We start from the raw sequence: 27,785 nt of genomic DNA, 5'->3' as shown, positions 1-27,785 counted from the left end.
ATGACAGGCATGAGGCACCACAACCAACTTAGATGTTATCTCTTTAAAAATATTTGTGGTGCACAGGGAAGAGCCATGGCAGAACCTCACCTCACGGCCTTTACTTCTAGGGATCCCTGAGTGTCCCCCTGGAGTCTGAGCCACGTGGCCTCCTCCTGCTGAGGATCGCTCAGCTGTCTGCTTGGTTGTGGAGCAGACCCTAAGGGAGACAGGATGAAGGAAAGAACTCACAGCACAACCTCTGCCCTGCTGCCTCCCCAAGGGCATCTCCTTCCCTAGTGAGGTGTGGGTCACATGGGACGTGCACAGAGATTGTCACAGACCTAACACACCCTGCAGCCAGCCCTCCCAGTGTCCACTCCTCTCCCACCACTGACCTAACTTCTGTTGCCTTTGTGCTGTTCTGCCTGTTTTTCAAGCATTATTGACATTACCCTGGCCTTTTTTCTTTTCCTTTCTTTTCTTTCTTTTGTTTGTTTGTTTGTTTGTTTGATTGTTTGTTTGAACTCGGCCCACACTTGCTAGGCAGGTCCTCTGCCACCTGAACCACTCCACCAGCCTTTTTTACTGTAGGTTATTTTTCAGATAGAGCTTCAAGCTACCTTTGTCCAGGCTGGCCTCAGACTGTGATTCTCCTACCTCCATCTCCTGAGTAGTTGGGATTACAGGCATGCATCACCATGCCCAGCTCCCCAGCCACACACTGGTGTATCTTTTCAGCATGTGTGGGCTCAGCTTTAGGGTGAAGAAAAAAATGCATCTGGCCACCAACACCTTTCCAAGGGTTGATGAGGTGAAAAGTGAAAATCCTTAGGCCATGCAGCCTGTGAGGGTGCTCTGCCTGACTTGTGGTGGGAAATGCTGTTCCCTCCCCTCTTATCCATGGGGGGGAGTTTGAAGACCCCCTCCCCAGGCTGATGGCTGACTTATTTCAGTCCAAGTCACACTGCACAGTGTAGAAGATGTCATATGTTTCTTGTGGTAGAAATTCTGCCACACCATAGAGTATTTCTCTTCCTTGACTTAGGGGACCCTCTTCTGGGAGTTCTCTGGAACCATACAAAGTACCAACCCCTTTATGTGCTATGGTTTTTCCTACATATACTTATGTATGATAAAGCTGATTTGTAAATTAGAGACCGTAAGAGATTGACAAAAACCACTAATAAAACAATGCAAGTGTAACGATGTACTGTAATTAGATTTCCAGCACTGCTACTTTTGTACTTTGGGGCCATTACGAAGCAAATTAAGAGTTACGTGAGCAAGCACTATGATACTGTAACAGTCCACCCAATAACTGAGAAAAACACTAAGTAACTAATGGGAGGGCAGCTTATACAGCGTGGATACGCTGGACAAGGGGGTAATTCGCATCCAGGCAGAGGTGGAGTAGGACAGTACAAGATGGCACTATGCTGCTCAAAACGACACACCACTTAAAACTTACGCATTTTCTAATTGTACCCAGGTCATGTGGCAGCATCGGTCAGGTGTTGCCGAGGCCACCTGGACATCTGGTCACAATGGCAAACCAGCCTTGCTCCCCACCCACTCACACAGTGGGCATCGAGGCTGGAGGTAGCAAATCCCCTAGTAACTCAGCAGGCTGGACTGTGGCTTTGTGCATGCCACCTCGCTAAGCAGGTCCTGGTGGCCAGCAGAGGAGAGGTACCAGGGAAGGGTGATCTGTGAAGGTGTCCACTCTGAGACCTGAAGGTTGGGGACCAGATAGGGGCCATAGAGCACATGTAAGGACTGAAGAAGGTGTGAATATGGTGGGGTAAATACAGTGCCCAGCAGAGGAACCCCCTGAACCACTGGGCACTCTAAAAGCCACACTGAAGCACTCAGCTTTGTCATGGTGGTACTGGGGAGCCATAGAACGCATCTGACCTGAAGAGTAAGATTTTCGGGTTGGGAGGCGGGCTTTGCCTGCACTATAGGGAGAGTGGGTGGACAGGTTAGAGGCTCCAGAGGTCCAGAAGAAGGCTGGGGAAATATAGCAGAGGTGAAAAGAGCTAGAATGGAGGCCCAAGTGGTTGACAGATGAACCTGGTGAGGACCAGGCTGTAGGGTGCAAGTGTGGAACGGAGGGACTTGATGGGTCATGCCTTTTCATTCCCGTGACCACCCTGGCACACAGGCACATCCAGCCCTGTGTTACTGGTATCTAAACTGAAGGGTTTAAGGACTGAGTCACTTGTCCAAGGTCACACAGCCAATGTGTGGCAGAGCCAGGATTTGAACCTCAAGTTGCTACCAGAGCAAGGGGAAGATAAGAGCCAGGAGAAATAAGCGCTCAGGCCTTCACTCCATGCTGGGGGCTGGGACTTAGCCTGGGCTCCCTCCATGGAGATGGGAGCTGTGGCCACCCAGAGGAGAGGCCCTCCTAGGTGTGCAGCGGCTCCAGGTCACCATGTGCAGAGGAAAGGTAGCCTGGTTTCTGCTCCTAGATGGCACAAGGTCGCCATGTGACCTTCCACAGATCCTCTCCCTTCTGTGAGTCTGGGCTTTGCACTAAAAATGATCCATCTAGGCTGAGTGCAGTGATGCATGCCTGTAACCCCAGCTACTCAGTAGGGGAAGATCTTTGAGCTTTCCTTTTTTTTTTTTTGACAATACCAAAGTTTGAACTGAGAGCCTTGCATTTCCTAAGCAGGCGCTCTACCACTTGAGCTATGACCCCGGCCCTTTTTGCTCCAGTTACTTTTCAGGTAAGGTCTCCTGTTTTCACCCAGAGTCAGACTGAATGGTGATCCTCCTACCTCCACCTCCTGCGTAGCTGCAACAACAGGTGTACACTGACACACCCAGCTTTTTATTAGTTGAGATGAGGTCACACTAACTTTTTGTCTGGGCTGGCTTCAAACCATGATCCTCCCTGTCTCCATCTCCATACTAGCCGGGATTACAGGCGTGTGCCACTGCAGCCCGCCATACACTTCCAGTTTTGATTACTGTTCCCTTCTCCTCCTTCACCCTGTCTGGGTGATGGCTGCTGGGAAGGTCCCTGCTGTGTGGTTTCAGTGAGGAACTTATAATAAACCGTGCCACAAATTAAACAAACACCTGAGACTCTCCTCCCTCTGCTAATTGTACCTGGTTCATAAGTCTGAAATCTGGGCTTGGGTTTTGCAGGACCACTTGGCCCTCCCTTCTAGCTGAAGAGGTGTCTCTGGAACAGGGCTTCACCTGGCTGGGCTTTGGAACTTATGCCTCAGATGGCCAGAGACAGGCCCACGCAAGGGCCTTGCTCCGGGAGGCCAGGAGTAAACAGGTAGCATTTCCAGGGCTGGCCAGCCCTCCACGAGGGATGACCACAGTGACTGAAGATGACAATATTGTTGTCAGAGGTGACTCAGCTCCTTGGACCCCCGGCAGAGCAGCCCCAGGCCTGGCCTGTACCCCAGTGGCTGACTCTAGCCAGATCTAAGGACCCAACAATGGCACTTTGGAGTTTCTGTGGTGCCATTTCATCCTCTCAGGCTCGGGACCTGCGCCAGCTGCCTTTAGAGGGCTCTGTCGGATCGCTCAGCCTCCCCGAGCCTCAGGTTCCTCGTCTGGGAAATGGGGAGCAGTGACTCCCACATCAGAGCAGATGTGAGAAATGTGTGCAAGAGGGCTGAGGTGTGGCTCAGTGGTGAGTGCTTATCTAGTGTGCACAGGCCCTGGGTCCCATCCCCAGCTCCACAAGGTCGAAGGGAGGGAAGAAGGATAGAAGGATAAAATGAAGGGGAGGAGGAGAAGGAAGAAAGGAAGGCAGGGAGGAGGAGGGAGTGAAGGAAAGGGGGGAGAGAGGGAGGGAGGGAGGGAGGGAAGAAAAAGCAGGAAAGGAGAAAGGAGGGAGAGAGGAGGAAGAAGTGAAAGGGGGAGGGAAGAGGGGAAAAGAAGAGGAAGGAAAGAGGGAGGGAGGGGAGAAGGAGGAAGGGAGGGAGGCAGGAAAGAAGGAAGGAAGGAGCTGGACCTGGGTACCATGAGGCTAGAAGAGCCCTGGGGAGGCCCTTGGGGCTGCATCCACCAGGGAGAAGAGGAGTCCCTTTAGGGAACAGAAGAAGAGTGTCAGCCCAGGGAAGGTGGAGGAGCCAGTGTGGGAGATTCCAGGTTCAGCAGAAGACATTAGCCAGCCCAAGGTCAAGGACAGGAGGGATGAGGGCAAGGCCAACAGGTCTGGCTGGTGGAAGTCCTTGGTGAGCTGAGCCGGGCGGAGGAGCTGAGAGCCAGCCAGATGGCCAAGGCCAGGGTGGTGGCCTGAGAAGGAGATGGGAGTGAGGGAAGACCGTTTTTAGGATGGAGGGAACTTGAGCCTAAGTGAGGAGAAAGCCAAAGATGAGGCAGGTGTTCCCAGAGGCCCTTGGGAGAACAGTTGCCCAGGAGCCAGGATTCTGCGGCCAGGGCTAAGAGCCAAACAGTCAGAAGCACTTTGACAGGCCATCAGCTGGCCTGTAGCTTAGAAGGTGTGGGGTACCGAGCAAGCCTGCTGGGGAGAAATCGGGGGGCACTGGAGCAGGAGCCAGGTCTGGGGGGCTTCCAAGCTGGAGGTCAGTGCTGGGAAAAAAGTGTTGCTGGGGTCACTTAAGGATGGGGTCAGCCAAGAGGCCACCAATGACAAACACCTCCAAAGGCTGGCCACAGATGGGGAGTTGGAGTGGCGGTGACTGCAGGAACCGAGGGTGACCCAGGGGCCATAGTTGCCAGGCAACAGAACAACAGACCAGGCGACAGCCCGGTGGGGCCCCAAGTCCTGTGATGGAGTCCCAGGGATGTGCTTTGCCAGCTGATGGTGTCGGGGACATGGTGGGTGCCCAGTAGGCTCACAGGGTGGGTAAGGGACCCTAAAGGTTTAAGGTTTTCGCTTACTGGGTTGAGTTGGCAAGAAGTCGTGTGTCCCCAAAAAGGTGCCAGCCTGTGCCCAGCTCAGCCCAGCTCAGCCCAGCTCAGCCACACGATCCTAGAGCCTCCAGCCAGCCAGGTGAAACCAGGAAACCATTGGCACTGTGGGCGAACTCGGGGTGCCGAGGACGGAAGAAACAGGTGCAAACGGGTAGCTTGGTGGTGGCACTCGCCAGCATTCATGATGTCCTGGGAAGGGAAGGAGGAAAGGAGGAGAAAGGAAGGAAGGGAGAGAGAGAGGAGGGAGAGAGGCAGGGAGGGAGGGAAAGAGATACTTTGTGTCACACAGGGATGCCGGTTTCACCAAGGGCAGAGGACAGGCCCCTCTTGATGGGTGGGACAAGCTCAAGCTCAGGGAATCTGTGAATGTCTGGGGCTACAGGGCTGAAGCTAAGACCCCACCCCAGGGTCCCCAGTTCCATTGCTCTTTCCAGAAAATTTACCCCCTGTCCACAGTTCCATCAGAGAGCTGGTTGAAGGCCGGACATTGGTCCAAGAGACCAAGTTGGGGAGTAAAGATTTCCAAGCCGGGTGTGGTGGTGCACACCTGTAATCCCAACACACTCAGGAGCTTGAGGCAGGAGGATCATGAGTTCAAGACCAACCTGGGCTGTATGGTAGACCGTGTCTCAAAAAACAACAAAAGATTGTAGCTGCTTTTAACTCTGTACCAAGAGTACCATGTTCTATGTAAAATATCGGGGGACTTGTTTTCACCACTGCTGTGCAGCTGGTGTTCTGCGAGTGCCCGTGAATTGCTCCTGTCACCTGCTGAGTCCTCTATGCTGACGGGCATCTGGCCCAGGGCCAGAGAACACGCTGTTCCGAATTCCCTCCTCTAGGATCCTGTCACACATCCATAAAAGGGTGGACACTGCGGAGCAGCAAGACTGAGTCATGAGGAGTGGGCTGTGGGCCACCCCTGCCTCTGGCTTTCCCCACCCCCAACCTTGGGGCAGCATTACCCAGGGAACCCCACAAGCAGGTGGCCCGACCCAGCTGAGCCTCAGTCTTCCTGTCTGTGAAATGGGGATATTTACTCTGTATCCACGGGTTCTGCACCTGCAGATTCAACCAACCAAAACTACTTTGGGGGAGAAAAGTCCAGGAAGTTTCCAAAAGCAGGAAATTAAATTAGCTGCACACCGAGCATCCCAGGGAGTCTGTGTGAATGAGGTGGCACGGGGGCATGGCGTTGGGTAATCCAAGTCACCTCCGACGACCTAATTGTGACCGGGAGGATGTGTGTGGGCTGCATACAAAGAGTATGTCATTGCATTCCAAGAACTTGGTGACCCATGGGATCCTGGATCCCTGTGGATACAAAGAGTGACTGATTTGGACTGCACATTCATTCTTTTTTCAGCAGTACTGCAATTTGAACTCGGAACCTCACACTTGCTAGGCAGGTGCTCTGTCACTTGAGCCACTCCTCCAGCACTTTGTGCTTTAGTGATTGTTCATATAAGGTCTCACAGTTTTGTCCCAGTTCAACCTGGACCACAGTCCTCCTACCTATGTCTGCCACGGAGCTGGGGTGACAGGCAGGCACACTGTGCCCAGCTTATTTGTTGAGATGGAGTCACGCTAACTTTTGCCAAACTGGCCTCAAACCATGCTTCTCCCATCTCTGCTTCCCACATAGCTGGGGTTACAGGTGGAAACCACCATACCCGGCCCCACCCATTCCTTCTTTGTGTACTGTCACTGTGTACCTAGTCCCATGCCAGGTACTGAGGACCTAAGAGCAGAGGGCTTGCTCATGAAGATGGCTGTCATCACCACTGGGGAGGTGATGGATGAGCTGGCAAATGCAAAAGGTCCATGGGAGAGAACACCATCCCTCCCACGGGTGGTGTGCTGGAGCCACAGCCTATCGTCTGTCACTTACAGGTGCCTGTGAAATGCAGGCAGCCCATCTGGGGCTCTTTGCAGGGCCCCTCTCCTTTGGTTTGGGGGGCCAGGTCATTTGTGAAACAAAGACTTGGATTCTTTTACATTATCTAATTTTTTTTCAGTGCTGGGGGTGGAACCCAGGGCCTCATGCATGCTAGGCAAGGGCTCTACCACTGAGCCACAGCCCCAGTCCTGACTTTAAAGTCTGCCAGCCAGGCTCTTATTAGAAAGATTGGGTTATTCTGGGGTGAACCAGCCCGCAACCCTGACGGGGTCTGGCTGACTCTCAGGATATCAGGATTCTACATGAATCAAGCCTCTCCAGGCGCCTATGACTCACGCCTGTAATCCTAGCTACTTGGGAGGCTGAGATCAGGAGGATCACAGTTCAAGGCCAGCCTGAGCAAATAGTTTACAAGCCCCTATCTCCACAATAACCAGAACAAAATGGACTGGAGATGTGGCTCAAGCTATAGAGTGCCTGCTTTGCAAGTGCAAAGCCCTTGGTTCAAACCCCAGACTCCCCCCAAAAAAAAGGTCAGGGGGATGGAGCAGATGTGAGTGGCCTGGAGTTCAAGTGGGACAGGACTCCCTGGCAGAGGACGTGGAGGCCAAGGAAGCAGCAGAAGGGTCTTGAAGCTGACTCAAGTGGTGACCTGAAAGACAGCAGCAGGTCTGACTGGCCACTCACCCTAGACCAAGGCGCCCATGGCATTGAGACAGACATGCAACAGCTGGCAGGCCACAGGCACTTGCCCCAGGGGACAGATCACTTCAACAACTTCTTTATTTATATTTATTTATTTATACCCTGTGTCCACAGAGGCTGAGGTTGCTTTCTGGTGTTTATGTCCTCCAGAAAAATTCATTCAGTCTATTTCTGGAGTGTCCCCACGGTCGCAAGGGTGGCGGGAGCGAGCATCTTGCCCATTTGACTTCACCAGGGCTCTCAGACAACACATAGCCCCTCCCCAGCCAGTGTGCACCTGCTTGGTGCTGTCTAGAAATTGGGGTTTAGAAGGTTCTCTCTGAGAACATGGGGGGGTCCCTAGGAAGGAGCCAGGCCAGACCAGCAATTACTACTTACTACGAGGATGATTTGCTGTTGTCCTTGGAGGACTTAGAGATTTTATTATCCAGGCCTTAGTTGCAGATTGGCTATACTACAAGCAGTAACAGAGAGGTAATTTGAAAACCAAAGAGCTGGAAGGAAATGAAGGAGTGGGTGGTGTGGGCTGAGCAGAATGTCAGAGGGGAAGACGAGGCACCTCGATCGCCACCCAAGCACTGACATCTTCTTGAAGGTCAGGAATTTATACAGAACAAAACTTACCCTTTGAGGTGGACAGTTTTGGGGCTACGCAGGGAGACCCTGTCTCAAAAAAAATAAAAACAGAGCTGGTGGAGTGGCTCAAGTGGTAAGAGCACCTGCCTAACAAGAGTGAAGCCCTGGGTTCAGACCCCAGTGCTGCCAAAAAGAAAAAGGAAATCAGCCTGAAAATAAATAAAAAGAGAGAGACTGCTGAGCGTGGTGGTGCACACCTGTAATCCCAGCACTCAGGAGGATTGCAAGTTCCAGGCCAGCCTGGGCTACATTAGTGAGACCCTGACTCAGTGAGACTAAGCAATCCCATCACCACAAGAAAAATTCCCCAGCCCCCTTCCAAGCTAGGGTGGCAGTCACTCGTACATCCTTAGAGTTTTACTCTTTCAGACATTGTGTAAGTAAATTCCTCCGGTATGTAACATTTTGGGTGTGGCTTCTTCACCTTAGCCAAAGGCATCCACGACTCATCCTCACGATTGTGCGAATCAGCGACTCCCCACTCCTCACTGCCAGCCGCTACTCCATGCCCGTTTCCAGTCCAAGGACAGCTGGCTGGTTTCCAGTCTGCAGTGATTACAAACAGGCTGGAAGCTTTGCCCACGGGTTTCTGTGTGGGCACATTCCCGTTTCCCCGGGTAAATCCCCAGCTGCAGGATCGCTGAGCCCCACGGTCTGTGGGTGCTTCCCTGTGTAAGAAACTGAGGGATGGGCTGGGTGTGGTGGTGCAGGCCTGTAATCCCAGCTAAGCAGCAGAGGTAAAAGGATCACAGTCCGGGGGCAGCCCAAGCAAAAGTCCGAGACCCTGAAAAATAACCTAAAGCATACAGGGCTGGATGTGTGGCTCAAGTGGTAGGGGACCTGCCTAGCAAGAGTGAAGTGCAAGAAAGAGAAGGGAAGAGGGAAGGGAGGAGAGAGGAGGGAGGGGGAAGGAGGAAGGAAGGAAGGACCCGCAGATAGGGGTGCAAATGGACCACCACTGTAGCACCAGCAACACAAGCGAGGGCTCTCCTGGCTCCACACCCTGGTGGACGTCCCGGAGAACGAATTTGATGTCGTGGAGTGTTTGCTGTTAAGGCTGCAGTGTCTATCACAGCGCAGCTGATGGGAAAGAGGATGGAGTGGAGGGGACCCATGGACACACTGACCGCCTCATCCCTGTGACACTGGCCACTTCCAGATTCCATTTCCATGTTGGTCTGGGGACAGGCTGTCTGAGCCTCACCTGGGTGACTCCCTGGTTCTCTTGGTCGCAGCTTTGCATGACTGTGAATGTCACACATCAGGCGTGGGGCCTGTGTCTGACACTTGGGAGAGTGCCACCAGCTCGATTTCCTACAGCTGCTGCCTGTGCATGCTCAGACTTGTGTCCCTCCTGCAGACACAAATCCAAGGGGCTCTGGCTGCGTGGGGGACAGGGACATGAGTGTCGGGGGCGACCTGACTCTCCTCACCCAGGAAGCAGAGTCTCAAAGCCCAGCCCAAGTGCAGTCTGGACCCAAGCTGCTGTGTCTGCTGGGTACCCAGCATGTGCTAAGGACCCAGGCCAGAAGGGACAAAGACTCCCAGTCCCTGTCCTTAGGTCTTGTCTGGGGAATAAATGAGCCACATACACCATGGTCATGTCAACACATGTCACACATGACAGCCACAGTCTCTCTCCCATAAACAAGTTCAAGGGCTGTGCTGTGGGGTTGGTAGAATTTGGGCCTAAGTGACCGGGGATCAAAGGGGCCCAGGACAGTGCAGTGACAGAGGCCTAGAGGTCGCAGTGACAGAGGCCTGGGGGTCACAGTGACAAGGCCCAGAACACACACACATGCCCTGCCCAAGCTGTCCTTCTGTCACTTCCTTCCCTGGTACACGGGCTTCAGGGATGGCTGGTTCAAGGGTCCCCAAAGATGGGGGCATAGAGGACTTAGTCAGCAACGTCTGTCATGGCCTCCCTGTGACCCCCTCTGCCAGAAGTGGGGGGAGCACGGAAGGCAGGGCAGCCAGCTTCTCGAGGGTCAGCAGCAGCAGCCTAGGATCAGACCCCTGGGTAACCTGTGTCATGTTCTGCTGTAACCAGATGTCCTGTGTCTGTCTGTCCGCCCAGGTGCAAGTTCTTCAGTCTGACAGAGACGCCCGAAGACTATACCATCATTGTCGATGAGGAGGGTTTCCTGGGTAAGCGCGTCCCTCCCACCCTGAGGTCGCACTGGGTCTCCGTCAGTGCCACCACCCTCTGTTCCTGTCCCTGCCTGCCTCCTTTCTTTCTGTCTCTCTCTCTCTCTCTCCCTTTCCTTCTTCTTTCCTTCCTCTTTCTTTCTCTCTCATCTCTCCCTCTCTCCTTTCTTCCTCCCTGCCTTCTCTTCCCTTCCTCCCTCTCCTCCTCCATCTTTCCTTTCTCTTTCCTTCCCTGCTTCCTTCCTTCCTTTATTGTACCAGGGCCTCACAATCGCTAGGCAGGTGTTCTGCCATTTGAGCCACACCCCAGTCTTTTTCTAGTAGGTTCTCCTCTTTCTGCCTCGGTGGGGCTGAGGCTCAGTCCTCCTGTTTACACTTCCCACGTAGCTGGGATGACAGGAGCACACACCACACCCTGCAGTTGGTTAACATGAGGTCTTGAGAACTATTTGCCCAGGCTGGCCTTGAACCTTGATCCTCCTGATCTCCACCTTCCGAGTAGCTGGGATTTCAGGCATGAGCCACGGGCCCCAGCCGGCCCACGAGGTTGCACAGCCATCACCTGACCTGATTCCCGAAAAGAACGTCTGTACTCCTCAGTGGTCACTCTCCGACTCCCCCATTCCACCTGCAGTTCCTGGAGTTCTGTTGCGAATTTATGACATGTGTGTGTGTGGCTCCCCAGGGACAGCAGTCATTGCCGGGGTCCCTCTGAGCTGAAAGGATGATGTCCTGCAAATAAGCTCTCTTTGTTCTTACCCAGTGACAAGGCAGAAGGACACCACGTGCCTTGCACACAGGCAGTGGCACTAGACTCCTACAAAATCCAAGTCACACTCTTCAAAACATGCCGAGGAACCTGGGCATGGTGGTGCATGCCTGTAATCCCAGCACCATCGAGGCTGAGACAGGGAGATGGAGAGTTCCAGGCCAGGGCTGGCGCAGTGACTCAAGTGGTAGAGCGCCTGCCTAGCAAGTGTGAGGCCCTGAGTTCAAATTCCAGTACTGCCAAAAAAGAAAACAAAGTATAGGTGGAGTGGCTCAAGTGGTAGAGCAGCTTATATTTTGAACTCAAGTGTAAGACCCTGAGTTCAAATCCTAGAACTGCCATAAGAGTTCCAGGCCAACCTGGCCTACATAGTGAAACCCTGTCCCAATAAGTAAGTAAATAAATAAACAAATAAATGAGATCATGCAGAGATGCACTCAGTTAGACATTTTAGAAAGCTGCAGTCCAGCCGGGTACAGTTACTCATGCCTGTAATCTCAGCTACTCAGGAGGTGTAGGTGGGAGAATCACACTCCAAGTCCAGTCTGAGCAAAAGTGTGAGACCCTATCTATAAAAACAAAAGGATTGGGGATATCACTCAAGTAGTCAAGCACCTGCCTAGCAAGCACAAGACCATGAGTTCAAATCCCAGGACCTACAAAAAGAAAAAAAAAAAAAAGCCACAGTGCCACCCCCAGAGGTGACTCCTGCATAATAATGTCTGGATTTTTTTTTTCCTTCCCAGCTATTTTCTGGGCACCAGGGGTTTCCTTTCCACTTATATTTATGATCACTTACATAGAAACGTTTTCACTTAAACATTATAGCTGAAAACGCCCTCTGTCACTCCCGGCCTCGACAGGAGACACAGTGGTCACTCCATCCTGCTCCTTTACCCAGGTCTCTTCGGTTAGAGTTTTAGCTGATTGCATTTTTCTTCGATGATAAACTTATAAACTTCATAAAAGTTCTTGCTCCCGTCATTCCTGCAACAGGTCTAGGAGTGACATTGTGGGACAGGAGGGGACCAGGGGAGGGTTCTCGGTTCTTGTTGCCAGGGCAGCCCTTATCAGAGCCTCTATGCTGCTCAGAAAATGAATCTCAGAGAAAACTTCCAGAAACAACTCCCCCTAGCTGTGCTCAGGAGGTCGAGCTAGCGTGGGGTGCTGAGCCAGGGCCCCCCTACATCTTAAGAAGCACCGTGTCTCTCCCTTGTCTCTGGGGGGACATTGTGTGTCTGTGGGGGGGCACACAACTCAGTAAGGAGAGCTTGTGTCCAGGTCACCCAGCGCTGGCCCTGACCCATGCCCAAGGTGCCACCTACTTGCTCGCTCAGTGTTTTCTGTGCACAGGAACCACAGACAGACCTGCGTCTCTGAGCACAAGTACAGACCGTGAGCCCGGGCAGTCCAGACTTGTTTAATTTATTTATGTCACTCACATACTGTCCCCCAGAACTGGTGAGCCTCGCACAGGGCCTGGCCTCTGGGAACAAATCCTGTATTTGATCCAACAGCCCGACCCAGTGCCTGCCTGGGAGGCTGCAGGTCCTGAAAGGCCACACAATCAGGGAAGTGTCCTGGCTAGAGGAGCTGAGCCCCTAGGTGTCCCCAGAGGCGGTGTTTATGTGACAGCGGCTGTGTGCTGGCCCTGGACGTGAGACCAGAACACTGTCAGACTCCGTGGGCCTGGGACCTATAGCTGGTAGCACAGTGAGTCACGGGGCAGCCTTTGTGGCGGGTGCCGTGAAGATGTGTCACCACACAGGGCTCTGTGCAGGAGGCCATGTAGGAGGGGCCTTGGATTGGGAAGGAGAAATGTCCCTCTGCTTCCAACAGGGTGTCAGTAAACCTACCATCAGCTGGAAATGTCCTAAATCAAAGATGCACCTAAGAGCTGGGGGCTGGTGGCTCACGTCTGTAATCCCAGCTACTCAGGAGGCAGAGATCAGGAGGACCATGGTTCAAAGCCAGCCTGAGCAAATAGTTCTTGAGACCCTATCTCGAGAAACTCTTCACAAAAAAGGGCTGGTGGAGTGGCTCGAGGTGTAGGCCCTGAGTTCAAACCCCAGCACCACCAAAAACAAAAAAGCTCCAAGGCTCTGTAACTGTCACAGTCCTCAGGTTTGCAGGACACCATACACCCTTTACCCAGAGCTAGACCCACCTATCAAAAACATGTTTTATACCTGGAAAACATGCTTTTGTGTTTACTTACTTACAGTATTATTATTACTATTATTATTATTATTATATTATTATTATTATTATTATTATTATTTTGAGACAACATCTCATTATGTAACCCAGTCTGGCCTGGAACTCATGGTCCTCCTGCCTTGGCCTCCTAAGTGCTGGGATTACAGGCATGCACCACCACACCCAGCTCAAAAAACATGTTTTAAAACCATACATAGTAGGTGAAGGATGGAGGGTCTACATAATCCTTTTAGGTGACTCCCAGGTCTTGCCCCTGAATCTTTGCCCCACACAGTCATGTGACCCTTGAGACGTCCTCCCCACTGTCACCCAAGAAGGTGGACCCACTGCAGCTCCAGCCACAGAACAATGGAAGGCCTCTGGCCTTTCTGGACACTGAGCACAAGGTGCTTAGAAAATGCTAGGGGGTGGACTCCCACATTTGAAAACTGGGAAACTGAGGCATGGATGGTGACTTTCTAGGATTCCAGCCACCTGCCTGACCCCAGGACTCAGCCCACGATGGAGCTGGGGATGCCTGAGACACTTAGGCTCTGGGCAGAGGGCGTGGCCATGCTGCAGGAGGAGCTGCAGGTCCTGGGCCGGTGGCAAAGGATGATTCTGGGCAGTGACAAGTGCTCCGTTTCACTCTTGGACTGCTTTTCCTCTGGGGAAAGGCAAGCTGGCCGCCTCCTGCCACTGTCCCTGTGACGTGTACCAGCAGCCTCAGAGTGACACCTCGGGTACCCTGAGACATGGCCTGCAGTGAGGACAGGGTCCGAGGACCTTTCTTTGCCCCCAGAACACCAGGCAGTGTTTGGGGTCCGTGGACAAGAAGCAGCGAGGACCAGTCTCCGTTCCTCTGCTGCCCTGGCAAATCTCACCCTTCTAGAAGCCTCTTAAGGATTAAGTCTTCTTAGAAGGCTTTTTTTTTTTTTTTTTTTTTTTTTTTTGCAGTACTGGGGTTTGAACTCAAGACCTACACCTTGAGCCACTCCATCAGCCCTTTTTTTCTGCTGGGTATTTTTAAGATAGGGTCTCGCAAACTATTTGCCTGGGGCTGGCTTTGAACTATGATCCTCCTGCTCTCTCTCTCCTGAGTAGCTGGGATTACAGGCATGACCACCAGGTCATCTCTTGATGAATCTCCAGAGCTGAAGCCAGGAGCAGGGCATGGTCCCATCCCACCAGACTGGCCGCCATGGCCCCTGTGGACCGCCCGACATTCTCCCCTAATCCCAGGCCCCCTTTGCAGCTGGCCTCAGATTTGGACTTCTCCATGAGATCACCGGGGACTCATCCACGCCTCCCCAGGGACTCGAATGGCAGAATTCTGGTGGCACCAACATCTCCTAAAGATGCAAGTGCACCTGCCCGCCTCCCTTCCCACTACCACACACGTACCTGGGTTAGCAACCACTCCCTCAAGACCCCCACTGGGGAGGGCAGAGCAGGACTGTGCTATCTGTGCCCAAGGCCCGGGGGTTTGTCCCCTGCCCACCTGTACCCAGGAGGATGAATCACAGCCCTGTCACCAGAACCAGGTTGGGCCAGAAGGGTCCCCAGGGGACCTCAGCTCTGATTTCAGAGAAGAATCCAGAGAATGTAGAGACCAAGGGAATTTATTAGAAAGGGAAGAGCAGTGCACACCCAGATGTGGGTTTGGCACAGAGGAGAGACAGCAAGTGTTCTCACACACCAGGTAAAACAGGCCAGGGAGTAAGTTTAGGGTGTAGCCGTGGGTGCTAGCTTGTCCTAGGGACCTGGGACATCCCAGTCATTCCTGTCACAATAGTGTTCTGACGCGATCAGCTCAGTCCAGAGATGTTAAGTCTGAAAAGATAATTCCAGGTCTGTGCAATGAAAGGTATCTGCTTTTTGTAACTTGTCACGATCCTACCTCTCAAATGAAGGGAGCAGGCAGTTGTCGTGAAACTGTGCACGCTTGATCCGAGGTGTAATAACAATAGTGACAAAGGTGGGAAGGGGAGGTCATCGTTTTACTGCCTAACATTGCTCAACGAAGGAATGTGATGCTTGAAAGAAAATGGTAGCTGGGTATAGTGACTCACGCCTGTAGTCCCAGCTACTGGGGAGGTGGAGAGCAGGATTGTGGTTCCAGATCAGCTGCAGGCAAAAAATTCACGAGACCTCATCTCAACCCATAAAAAGAGGGGCAGGGGGAGGCTGGGGGCATGGCTCAGGTGGTAGAGCACCTGCCTAGCAAGCGCAAGGCCCTGAGTTCAAACCCCAGTACTGCCAAAAGAAAAACAGGTGTTTGTGCACTTTTAATCAGGTTATACATTGATACAATATTCCTGAGATTCTGGGTTCTACCTCCTCGTGTCCCTAGTCGATCCTGCCTTGTCCCACTAAGATCAGGCCCCACAGGAAGGGCTGGGCTGGTGGAGGCCACCCTCTGGGCATCAGGATTGGAACACCTCCTTGCACAGTTCCAAAGCAAAGCCCCCCCACCCTTGGGGGAGGTGGGTGTGGCACGACATAGGCTAGGATGAGACTGTGACCTTGAACCGCTCAGCTTCCCTTTCTGGGCCTCCCTGTGCTCTGTAAGATGGGGAAGGAGACAGTCGTGCATCTGTGAGCAGACAGGCAGCTGTCCACTCCATCCCTGCGGACGGACGGACTTCAGAGAAGCTAACCAGCCACGTGGCTGTCCTGTTAGAATAGCAGTGACTCCCCCTGCCCTTTGCCTGATAGTGACAAGCCAGGGTTAGGAGTGGAGGACGATGTTAAAGGTGACCCCATCCCTAGGTCAGCCGGAGCCCAGAGACTGAGCTGGTAGGGGAAGGAAGAGCAAGTAAGTGGGTACAGGTGGGAAAAGTGGGGCAGCGCAGCCCCTCAGCCCCTCCCCATCTGCTCTGCTGGCACCAGAATTAGCAGAGACCAGGAGAGGCACCTGGCACAGCTGTGGGGCTGACCCACGAGCTCCTCTTTCCAGCACTTCAGCCATAGGTGGTTTTTGGAATTTTAATGAAGATGAAGTGAAAAGCCAGGTGTGGTGGTGCACACCTGTAATCTCAGCACTGGGGAGACTGAGGCGGGAAGAGCATGAGTTCAGGGCCAGCCCAAGCTAGCTACCTAGCAAAATTGTCTCAAAAAAAAACAGTTCAAAGTGTAGAAGTTTCAGTTCCTCCAGGCACAGGCAAGTGTCACACAGGGCCCAGGTGGACACGACAGGGACAGACCCATGGGCACTGTCACAGAGAGCTTTCCTGGGTGGCACTGGGCTGGACCATTGCAAGGACTTTGGCTTCTACTCCAAAGGAGACATGAAGCCACTGGTGGCTCTGCCTCATAAAGAGCTTGGGGCCAGAGCTCACCCACGTGGTCCTGGTGTGTGGTATAATCCACCCTGTTGGAATTTTCCCAAGAAGGCGTTAGGGGTCTGCTCCAGTACAGAGGGACACTTTCTATTTCATCATTGAATATATGGAGGAGGTGGCCTCTGTCCAGTGACTCACTGCTGTCCAGGCTGCATGACTCACCTCCAGGAGAAGAGATGAGTTGAGCAGGGCATGGTGGTACACGCCTGTAATCCCAGCACTCGGGAGGGGTGGAAGCAGGAGGATCAAGAGTCCCAGGCTAGCCTGGGCTACACAGTGAGATGCTGTCTCAAAAAAAAGGTGAAGTTGGCACTGGGTGCCACCTGATGTGGTAAGCATCAAAGCACCCCAGCCCTCTGTGGTTCCCGGCTTCTCTCTCCCTACACGTCATAGAAGTGGTGAGGAGTGTCACACCACCCAGTGCAGGTCCCTTGGAATTCCAGAAGCAAGATAAGGCTTTGGTTCTGGGGGACGTCTTTCCTCTGCTGGGGAACCTCAGTCCTGATCCCCTGGGGAACAGGGAGAGCGACAGTCCTCACCTGGAGAGCAGGTGGTCAGGGAGCCTGAGATCCGTGGTCTTTGGAAGCCCAGGCCTTTTGCCTTTTCTGTGGAGCCGCCTGCCTCCCCGTCACTCACCGGCTGACCACTGGCCTAGGCTGCAGTCACCATGGCGACCAGAGCGAGGCCGGTAGAAGCTCTGATGAGACTTACTCCATGTCCCTTCCTTCAGAGCCGTCTTGCCTGAGGCCAGCCCAGTGCCCTTCCCTGGCATCTCTGAGCCACCCCATCCTTGGGAACTTGACACTTCCTCCTTTCCGTGCTCAGCACAGAGCCTGGGCTTTTGAGGCCAACAGAATTTGAGCCCTGGCTCTGTTGTGTCCTATCTCAGTGGCCTTTGACAAATCACTGACCCTCTGGGGTTTCTGGAATAATCCTGGTGGGGTACACAGCAGTGGAACCCCCTCCATAGACCTGGGTCCCCTGACCCCCTCTGGACCTGGCACAGGTGGGTTCAAGCAGGTGTCCAGGGACGCACAGAGCATCCCGCAGGCAGCCTGTGGTTGGACTTGAGGCTGTATGTCATGAGGACACTGCACATGTGCAAGCCCAACCCAGGGCTCCTGGGGACTGTCTGTGCAGGACAGGGCAGAGGGACAAGTCAGCCATTTGGATTCTGGGTCTTCTCCCAGAGCTGAGTGAGCCGAAGCAGGGAGAGAAATCCCAGGATTTGCACACTGTACCCTTCCAAACTTTCCTCTACCCAGAACCCCTTTGGGAGGTCCTGGGGAACCTGGCTTGAAAACCATGTTGCAGTTACATGTAAGATGATGGTGACAGTGACAGCGCCAGATACACACAAGGATTGTGACCCATGGGAAGTCACAAAGACACCGACTCCACTTTACAACCAAGGCTCATAGATGAACTACTCCCCATGGGCTTCCTGCCCTGGCATATCACCATGTCACCTGGCCTCGTCCTCCCAGGGAAGGACCTTAGGGGCAGATCCCTTCCTGATGACAAATAAGGAAGCTGAGTCCCAAAGGGAGCTCTGCAAGGCCACACAGCACAGTGAACTGGCAGCTCCGGGCCGAGAGCCTCAGTCCCTAGGCCTCTTCAGCCTGGCCTGCTCTGGGGACACCCAGGCCCCCGGCAGTCACAGGTCTGTTGTCTGTGCCTCCCCCATACAGAGCTGCCCTCCTCAGAGCACCTGAGTGTGGCAGACGCCACCTGGCTGGCTCTGAATGTGGTGTCCGGTGGTGGCAGTTTCTCCAGCTCCCAGCCCATTGGTGTGACCAAGATCGCCAAGTCAGTCATCGCTCCCCTGGCCGACCAGAACATCTCCGTGTTCATGCTGTCCACATACCAGACGGACTTCATCCTGGTGAGCCATAGCCACACGGGGCCACGCACACTCCCAGCTGCGCCCCGGGCCACACACCAGGGGGTGGGAGGGAGCTGGGGACTCAAGACCCTCATTTCCTGTCCCCAGGTGCGCGAGCGTGACCTACCCTTCGTCACCCATACCTTGTCATCAGAGTTCACCATCCTTCGGGTGGTCAATGGCGAGACAGTGGCTGCCGAGAACCTTGGTATCACCAACGGCTTCATGAAGTCCAAGATGGGTGAGCTGGGGTTAGGGGTTTTGCACAGAGACACTTCAGGAAGCTCCCAGGTACTGGAGCACCGGTTTCCACCTACCGATCATTTACGGGGCACCTGGCAGAACAAGGCACAGCAGTCCTGGTCAGACACTGCGACCAAGATCTAGCTAGCTAGGTCTAGGTGCCCATGGTGGCCACCCAGGGGCAGGGACTGGGGGCAGAAGCTGGAGCATATGGAGTGACAACAGGAGGGCATTCACGGCAGTCAGCACAGCATGTACAAAGGCCCTGGGGTCTGAAGGCAAGCGTGGAGAATGAGGCCAGCTGGAGAGCTGCTGGAGAGCCACAGGGGCCAAGAACTGGGCCAAAAGCCTGGAACTGGGCTAGCTGCCAGCTGCCCCCTCCCTGGGCCTTTCCTCACCCACCCACCCACTCAGCTCCATGCCACTCTGACACTAAGCGGACCATGTCTGTGTGCACTCTCAGTCCAGAGGCCGGTCATCCACCCGCTGTCCAGCCCCAGCAACAGATTCTGTGTCACCAGCCTGGACCCCGACACACTGCCCGCTGTCGCCACCCTCCTTATGGATGTCATGTTCTACTCTAACGGGTAAGACCCTGGGACAGAGTACGCTGCAGGGGAAGGGGGAGGCCCAGGGAGAGAGGGACCTGCCTAGGAGCCCAGTCTGAGGGGAAAGACGTCCCATGCTAGGAACTGAAAATTTTGGCAAAGCCTACATGGGGCGGGTACAGGTGTGACAAAGGACACCATTCCCAGGAGCTCCAAAGGCAGCCGGAGTTTTCTCATTCAGCGGACCAAAGACTTGGTAGGCCTCCTCAGGGAGGATTCGTTAAGTTTAGGCAACGCCAAGTGCAGTAGGGGACCAGCAAGCTGGCACTGACCATAGCCCATGTCCAGACACACAGGCAAATGCAGGGCCAGAGACACCCTGTGCAGCGAGGGATATGCACAGACCAGGCCTCTGGCACTGTAAAGTGCTGTCCCTGCCTCTGTGAATGTCGCAGGATGACAAGAAATCCAAGGGCCAGACTCATGGAAGGATGAGGGCTGGGTCCAGGTCTCCCAGGCGGGGACCGTCATGCCGGGGATGACGGGCAAGTGTGGGGGGCAGGCGGCGGGACCCCACTCTTACCAGCCCATCCTCTGGCCTGCAGAGTGAAGGACCCCCTGGCTGCTGGCGACGACTGTGGTCACATCCGCTTCTTTTCCTTCTCCCTCATCGAGGGTTACATCTCCCTGGTGATGGACGTGCAGACCCAGCAGAGGTGAGCAGGGGGAAGGAGGGGACTCTCAGGCTGGGGCAGGGCTCCCACTTTGTCCCTTGTGAGCCATCCCCATTCCCCTCGTCCTGGGTACCTGGCTCCCATAGATACAGGGTGGCCCAAGGTACAAGAAAGGGATTTGAACCATGGCCCAGGGCCACTTGTCCCCAAACCCCATCCTATTACTGCTTTTCTGTCTCCACCCCAAAATGAGAGGATCACAGGCATTGATGGGGACTGAGCTCTGCCCCACCCTGGGGACAGGTTGTCCCCCCCTCTGGCCCTGCCCCAGGCCCCGCAGGAGTGCGTGGAACTAGCACAGGGGTCACAGTTAACACCAGGCCCCGACTTCCTCTCCCCCCTTGACAGGTTCCCTAGTAACTTGCTGTTCACGAGCGCATCCGGAGAACTGTGGAAGATGGTGCGAATCGGAGGACAGCCTCTGGGATTCGGTGAGCCCTGGGCCTCAACCCCCAGGTGGGGTGACTTGGGTCTGTCACGCTCAGCGCGGTGGTATGAACAGGGAGGCTAAGCTTAGGAAGGCTGAAGTTCCCATTTTGAGGGGTCCCTTGGCCAAGGGTATGACAGGCAGACACAGGCCTCCTGTTTTCCCCCAGTTCAAAAATTAATACATTGAGGCAGGCATGGTGGTACCCACCTATAATCCCAGCTACTCGAAAGGCAGAGGTAGGAAGATCTCAAGTTCAAGACCAGCCTAGGCAAAGTTAGCGAGACCCTGACTCAGTAACAAAATACGAGAGGAGAGGGCTGGAGGTGTGGTTCAAGTGAGAGAGGGCCCACCCAGCATGCAGAGGCCCTGGGTTCCACCCCTAGCATCCTTAAAAATAAAACTTAAAAAATTAGGAAGGGAAAAGAAATCACTCTTTAATTCACTGCCCAAAGGTAATGAGAATACCTCATTAATAGTAAATAAATAAATAATATTAATAGTAAATAAATAAAATAAAAACCAAACATAATGAGTGTTGAGGGTTTTTGTTAGTCTCCTTTGTATAAGTGCGGGAACTTTTTTTTTATTATTACTTTTATTTTTGCAGTACTGGGGTTTGAATTCAGGACCTTCACCTAGAGCCACTCCACCAGCCCAATTTTTTGTGATAAGGTTTTTTCAAGATGGAGAGGGGTCTCTCCAACTATTTGCCGAGGCTGGCTTTGAACCGTGATCCTCCTGATCTTTGCCTCTTGGGTAGCTGGGATTACAGGCGTTAGCCACCAGCGCCCAGCAAGTGCCAGGAACTTCTGACCATCTTCCTATAGGTCTAGGACATTCCACCACCTCACCCCCAGATCTGTCACCTTGCCCTGACATTGCCACCCTGGGAGGATCCCACAGGAGAAAACTTGTCATCAGTCTCTAAAACTCAAGTCTTGCCTCGCTCCACAGTGTCCAGACAAAAGCTTTCGGGTTTTTTGTTTGGTTGCTTGGTTTTGGTTTTTTGAGACAGGCTCTTGCAAAGTAGCCCAGGCTGGCCTGGAACTCTTGATTCTCCTGCCTCAGCCTCCTGGGTGCTGGGATTACAGGCGTGCGCCACCATGCCTGGCTCTTAAAAAAAAACAAAAAAAACTGTGGCTTGTGACATCAATTTAGAAGACTGGTGACCAGTGTTTTATAGCATGACATAGACCAGAAAGCAAAGGGCCAAAGAAACAGGGTGTATGATGCCCTGAAGATGAAGATGCTTTTCCGGCCAGTGGGTCCGAGAAGACCCCTTCATGGATGGCCATTGTGCTGAGCCCTAGAGGGCGGTAGGATGGGGTTGCTTAAGGAGATCATGGGTGCAGGGAGGCTGGGGCGCCTTTGCTGAGTCTTAGCACCCCATCTTTCTCCAGATGAGTGTGGGATCGTGGCCCAGATCTCTGAGCCCCTGGCTGCGGCTGACATCCCAGCCTACTACATCAGTACCTTCAAGTTCGACCACGCACTGGTGAGTGTCACCCCTGCCGGGCAGGGCCAGCTCGGGGCGGGGCAGGGCAGGGGCAGCAGCTGCTCAGGTCACCAACTTTTGCTTCTGGTTCACAGGTCCCGGAAGAGAATATCAGTGGTGTCATTGGTGCCCTGAAGGTCAGTCAGGCAGAGAAGCGTTAGGACTCCGCTCTCCCTGCCAACCCGGCCTGCGCCAGCCCCTTCCTGAAAATTCTTTCTGCAGTATTTCTCCACAGACTGGAAAACAGGCCTGGGGACCCCAAGAAGGGGCCTCTGGGACACTCCCATGATTGCTGACCCTCCAGGCCTGAGCCTGTGCCCTCCTCTTCCCTTCCCTGAGCCCCACCTTCCTAAGAATGAGGTACTTCCCCACCCCCAGCCATACCCCAGAAAATGGTTTCTGAGGCCCAGAGGGCCAGGGAGCAGACCCACCTTCTCATGTGGCCTCACACACAGCACGGGGCTGACACCAAAGGAAGCCAGAGCCTCTCACGGGACGACAGGGTCCATGCTCCTGGTGATGTCTTTGGGGGGCTGATGGAGCGGGGCTGAATGTGGGAACCCCCCGACCGTGAAGGCCCTGGCTGGGGGCCATGCTTGCTGGTCCCTGGCTCCATCACCTCAGGGCTGGTTCCCGCAGAGTTGAGGCCAGCAGGCTGTCATTGTGACTGGCGAGGTTCAGACAGGAGCGCAGAGGGCCCACGTCACCCAGCACACCCCGCCTGCCAACCACAGGGCCTGTTCCCCAACTCCCAGCATGACTGCCAAGAGGGGCCCTAACCAGACCCTCCCACCATCACCACAAGCACTCACTCCTGGGGGAGGAGGGGGCCCAGAGAGCCACCAGCCTGGGAGCACCGACTCCTGTCCTATACACTTTCCCCAAACCTGACTTGGGTAGGTTGGAGCCTCAGTTTCCCCCACAGTGGGGACTTCCCGAAGCACCCTGGGCCTGGGATGTCTTAGGTCATCCCACCTCTCCAGCTGTTAACTAGACCAGCCTAGGGCTCCCCCATCATTCTCCCCTGCCCCACCTTTGGGGGATAAGTCGCCTGCCTGCCACCCACCCCGCCATCTGGGGCCATGGTGCTCCTGAGTTACTTAGCCTGGAGGCAGCTTAACTGAGCCTTAATAGAGAAAACCGTCCTTTGTTTTAGTTTTTTATTTAATGTATTTGTGCCCGGGCTGCTGTTTTGGGCAGTAGTTTCTGTTTTTAGGAGATGAGGCCAATTTGAGTTCTGCCTGGAGGCCCCAAGGGTTCATTGTCACTTGGTGGCCTGTGGCTTTGAAAATGGGCGCAACTACCAAGAAGAGTCACAGAGACCTCAGCCAGGTCTTCTAAGAGAGGCTGGGCGCAGAGATCTGTCACATGGGGATTTTCGAGCACCCCAGGGCCTCCGGCCACAGTGGTTCTGTCTGGGCATCTGAGCAGTGAGGGGACCCAAGGGCCTCGGGGAAGTGGTGTAGGACGAGGGGCCTACCCATGCTCTTGCAGGTGTTTTTTTTCAGACACTGTCCCCAAGGCTAATCTAGCGAAAGGCCAGGTGAGCCTGGAGTCCCCAGGAAACCGTTCTAGACCCCTCCAAGGGCTGAGCGCCCAGCACACTAAGCAGAATCCCACATTCCTGTTTTTTAAGTCAATCATTTTGCACAAAACTGGCTGCCAACCAAATCTGGTCCCGAGTGGAGGTCGGCCACGCGGCCGGGCGATGGCCAAAGGCCCGGAGTCCACTTTCTGTCTGTGGAAGGCCTTGATTTTTCTGGGGTGCATCTATCTGTATCCCTTTTTTTTTTTTTTTTTGTCTTGCTTTTTCTGGTCAGTCCTTCCCACCGTGCAAGTGTGATGGCCTCGTGTCCCCGGAATCGTGTGGCTCCCAAGATTTCCTCAGTACTGTCTGGTACACACCTATAAATACCTGTCTTATGTTGATAGAGATTCTGTAAATAGCATATATATTTGGGCAATATATATGTTAATATATTCTGTGTGCACAGGATGCAGACACAGACCCCCTCCCCCGTGTGCACAAGTGTGGGCGTGAGGACCCCTGTCGTGTCTGCTGCGTGTACACAGGCACATTTTGAGCCACCGTATATTTTTAATTCAAGTATATAGGCAATACGATGATAAGAAATCTCTCGGGCTTGATTAGAAATGGGACAAAACCAGCGCCCCCCTCCCCAGCCTTGGGACAAGTATGATCTGTGCCCCCATTTTCACAGCCAAGGTCCCTGGACACTCTTGTTTTGTTTTGAGGGGATGTTGATCTGCTGGAGGAGTAATTAGAAGTAATTTCTTGACTTTTAACACGATGGCCCCCCTCTCCAGGGTTCTCGAAAAACCGTGAACATGGATAAGTAGCCCACTCCTGCCCCCAGGGTCACCTCTTCTTGGATGGCTGCAAAACTGCCAGCTTATCTGATTTTTTTTTTTTTTTTTTTTTTTTTTTTTTACATACAGGCTTCTCAGGTTCTCTTTCCCAGCCTCCTCCTGGGGACTGTCCCCTCTCTGATCCAGAATGGCACCACCGTGTGTCCTGGGAGGGACCAGAGCCAGGGCTCTGCTCTGCAGCCTCCCCAGGGACCCTGTTGCTTGGTCACTGTGGTGCCCTGTTTTCCCACCCCATCCTCCTGCTTGTGTGAGGAAGCTGGGGTTCTCTTGGTGGTCTGTGTGTGTCATGGTCGTGGTGTGGTCACCACAGCTCTGGGGGGATGGGAGTGTTCCCCAGTGTTTGACTGCCCTTGTCTTTTCTGTGTGCCCCGCTGCTTTCTGGTTTGTTGGGTGTGATGGTCACTCCAGACCCCACGTGGAGGGTCGTGTGTTTCTGTGGCCTGGCCACAGAGGTGGTGGCCCTGAGATCTCACCAGCCAGCACCTGAGGCTCTCTTGGCTCTGACTTTGGGGTGTGCGGACAATGAGAAGAATGAGACTGTTCACAAGGTTGAGTTTCTCAAAGCAGAAATGGCCACCAGACAAGGCTGGCCGGCTGTGAGTGAAGTCACTTTCAGGCCACCTGGGCTGCAAGAGTGTGGCTCCTTCTGAGGGGCTATCTCTTTAGAAAAGTGCAAACAGTCCTAAACCTTACCCTCGCCCACTTGGTCCCTCTACACCACAGCCTCGTGTGTGGCCATCTTCCCCCCAGTGACAAAATCCCCTCTTTGGCTTAGCCCTTAGGGTAGGGCTCACCCCCTTCTCCCTCTACCCCCAGTCCTGGCCCAGCCAAGGTAACAGGTGTTAGCAGCTTACACTCCTTCCTTCATGGGGGGCTCAGAGCCCCCAGAGATGCAGGCAGCCCTGACCCCGTGGCCTCTCTTCCCCAAGATCCAAACCACCAGTATCCACCCCTCCCAGCAGCTGCAACAGCAGGTCCCTGGCGGGCAGGGGACAGAGTAAGTGACATGGCCACTCTAACCAGGGTGGCGCCAGCAGGAAGATTCTAAGTCTGGGGAGGCTTGTCTCCTCCAGGGTGACCGAGGGGGCTGTGGAGGACAGGAGGGAGGACTTGGACAGGTAGGAGAGGCCAGAGCACTGTTTGGTTGATGGATGACATTGAAAACTGAGCCTGCCACTTACCCTTCCTAACCACCCTGGGCCACCTTCCTGAGCTTCAAGATTGAGTGTAGGAAGCCCGGCACCGGTGGCTCACTGCTGTGATCCCAGCTTCTCAGGAGGCAGAGGTCAGAAGGATCACAGTTCGCAGTTTGAAGCCAGCCTGGGCAAATGGTGAGCACGAGTTGGTGGCCGTGATGATGGGATCCCCGGCGGCAACAAGGTTGAGCTTTGATTTTTTAGGTTTCCTGACACTGTGCTGGGGATGTGGGGGGGGGGGGGTTCGTTCTGGAGGAGAACCAGCCAAGATGGCTGATGATCCATCAGCCCCACAGGCTGCACAGGACAGGCTGAGGAGAGTGGCCTGGGGTTGTCACGGGAGGACCAGGACTTTCCCAACATCTTCCAACCTCATCCTAGCTTTTTTTTTTTCATTTTCAAACTAGAAGTGGCAAAAAGACATGCTTGACTGCTGACTGTCCCTGGAATAAGCCACAGGGTGGGTTATGGCCCCAGTGTCACCTCCAGTCATCCCCCAAAGGCTGCTTTTCTGAGGACCGGGATGGGGAGGTGGAGCCCTGGCTGGGGCAGCCAGTTGTCCCCAGGGCTGGAGGCACCAGAAGTGGCCTGGAATAGAAGCCCGAGGCCTGGGCAGCCAGCCTGGTGGGGGAGTTTGTGGAGGAGGAGAGGCTGGGAGGACTTGGGAGTCAGGGTGCTGGTGTGTGTGTGATGTGTACGTGCACAGCTCAGCTGCAGGACTTGCTCGTGATGCTCAGCAGTTAGGATCATAGGGAGCAACCTTGCCCACGTGGACAGAGGTGGCCAGGTGGGAGCACAGGGCCTGGCTCTGGGGTAGAGGAGGTGACTGCCTGGTTAGGATAACCTCACCACACTTGACAAACTGCTCCGCAGAGGGGCAGACGTGTCCCAGCGGGGGCTGTGCTCCTCAGAGGCCTGGAAGGCCATATTGCCATCCTGAAGTGCCCAGGTGCCCCAGGGGACTCTTCAAATCACCCAGTTCCTAAGACAGTATTCACAGGGAGAGGTGTTGGGGGTGGGGGTGGCTGCCCCATCATGGAGGCTCATCTTAGAAGAAGGTTCGACAACATTGGAGACCCATGTGGGAGAGCAGGAGTGAAAGGCAGGCCAAATTCAGGCCCCCTCCTCAACCCCAGGCCAAGCCCAGTGTGTTTTCCTTTCCTGTTGCCTCAGTTTACCTGTATTCAGAAAATGGTCCAAGAAGAGTTAAGTGGGGTTATCTTCAAATCAATGAGACGGACACCACCAATAAAAATCCCAGCCCCTCCATTGCTCTATGCCAAATCATGTCTGTTATCCTAAGATGGGGGAGCAGAAGAAAGGGCACAGCAGGTCCTGAGGGACCTCTACCCTGCCCAGAGCCTCTTACTGGGAAGCAGCAGGGCATTCCTGCCCACAGCCCCTGTGGCCCTTAAGTGGCACGCTGTCTGTCACCAGCACCCGTGGCACCTCCTCCGTCCCAAGGCCTGGGCGAAGGGGAGAACGGGCCGTCCTACCCCACCCCTGGGACCCTCATGCTTTCTTTGTCAAAGAAACACAAAACCCTTGAAATTCATGTACTGTATGACGAGAGAAAAAAATACCTAATGTTCCCCCCCCCCCGAAAAAAGACAGTATATTTTGTACTTTGTAAAGTGTTAATTAAAACGAAGGAAAACATGGTGGTGGCTGATTTTGGTTTGGTTTCTGTGTCTGTCTGATGCAGGATCACATCTCTTTCTCCACATTGTGGTCCGGGGAAGCGCAGGCCTGGCTGGAGAGGGGAGGACCACCTCCAGCTATTACTCCTTGAGTCCAGAAAGAACCGTCCAGAGCAAAAGGGGCTGTATTACTTGATGCTGTGTGACAAGTTCTCCCAACACTTACTGTCTTGCTGGGCGCCAGTGGCTCACACCTGTAATCTCAGCCACTCAGGAGGCAGAGATCAGGAGGATTGCAGTTAGAGGCCAGCCTGGGCAAATAGTTCATGACACCCTATCTTGAAAAAAAAACCATCACAAAACAGGTTTTGTGGTGGAGTGGATCTAGGTGTGGGCCCCATACTGCCAAAAATACCACACACCACACACACACACACACACACACACACACACACACACACACACACACACACACACACACACACACACGAAGGGGGTTGAGGCTGGCTAAGAGCCTCAGATGGAGAACTCATATGTGGCAAAGCCCAGCTTAGCATCGGAATACTGAATTCTGGGTTGCCAAGCACAGATGAGAGAAGCCAAAGGAGATGTCCAGGTTCAGTTCTCAG

At 53.9% G+C, this 27,785-nt stretch overlaps 1 protein-coding gene across 1 annotated transcript in view; it reads left to right on the top strand.

Annotated features, from left to right (window-relative positions):
• Positions 1-27,177, top strand: part of Castor2 (cytosolic arginine sensor for mTORC1 subunit 2) — a 46,148-nt gene extending 18,971 nt beyond the window's left edge. Inside the window, exons 2-9 of the mRNA XM_020164552.2 lie at positions 10,212-10,282; positions 18,286-18,479; positions 18,588-18,720; positions 19,186-19,309; positions 19,876-19,986; positions 20,353-20,435; positions 21,835-21,929; positions 22,025-27,177. Coding sequence (XP_020020141.1) covers positions 10,212-10,282; positions 18,286-18,479; positions 18,588-18,720; positions 19,186-19,309; positions 19,876-19,986; positions 20,353-20,435; positions 21,835-21,929; positions 22,025-22,090 — 877 coding nt within the window. The 3' untranslated portion in view covers positions 22,091-27,177. The remainder of the gene's footprint in view (positions 1-10,211; positions 10,283-18,285; positions 18,480-18,587; positions 18,721-19,185; positions 19,310-19,875; positions 19,987-20,352; positions 20,436-21,834; positions 21,930-22,024) is intronic.
• Positions 27,178-27,785: the final 608 nt, after the last annotated feature.

This window comes from Castor canadensis, chromosome 6 (assembly GCF_047511655.1).
Source record: "Castor canadensis chromosome 6, mCasCan1.hap1v2, whole genome shotgun sequence".
In the NCBI taxonomy this organism is placed as follows: domain Eukaryota; kingdom Metazoa; phylum Chordata; class Mammalia; order Rodentia; family Castoridae; genus Castor; species Castor canadensis.
The sequence above is the reverse complement of the archived record's forward strand: the minus strand, read 5'-3'. Positions and strand labels throughout refer to the sequence as shown.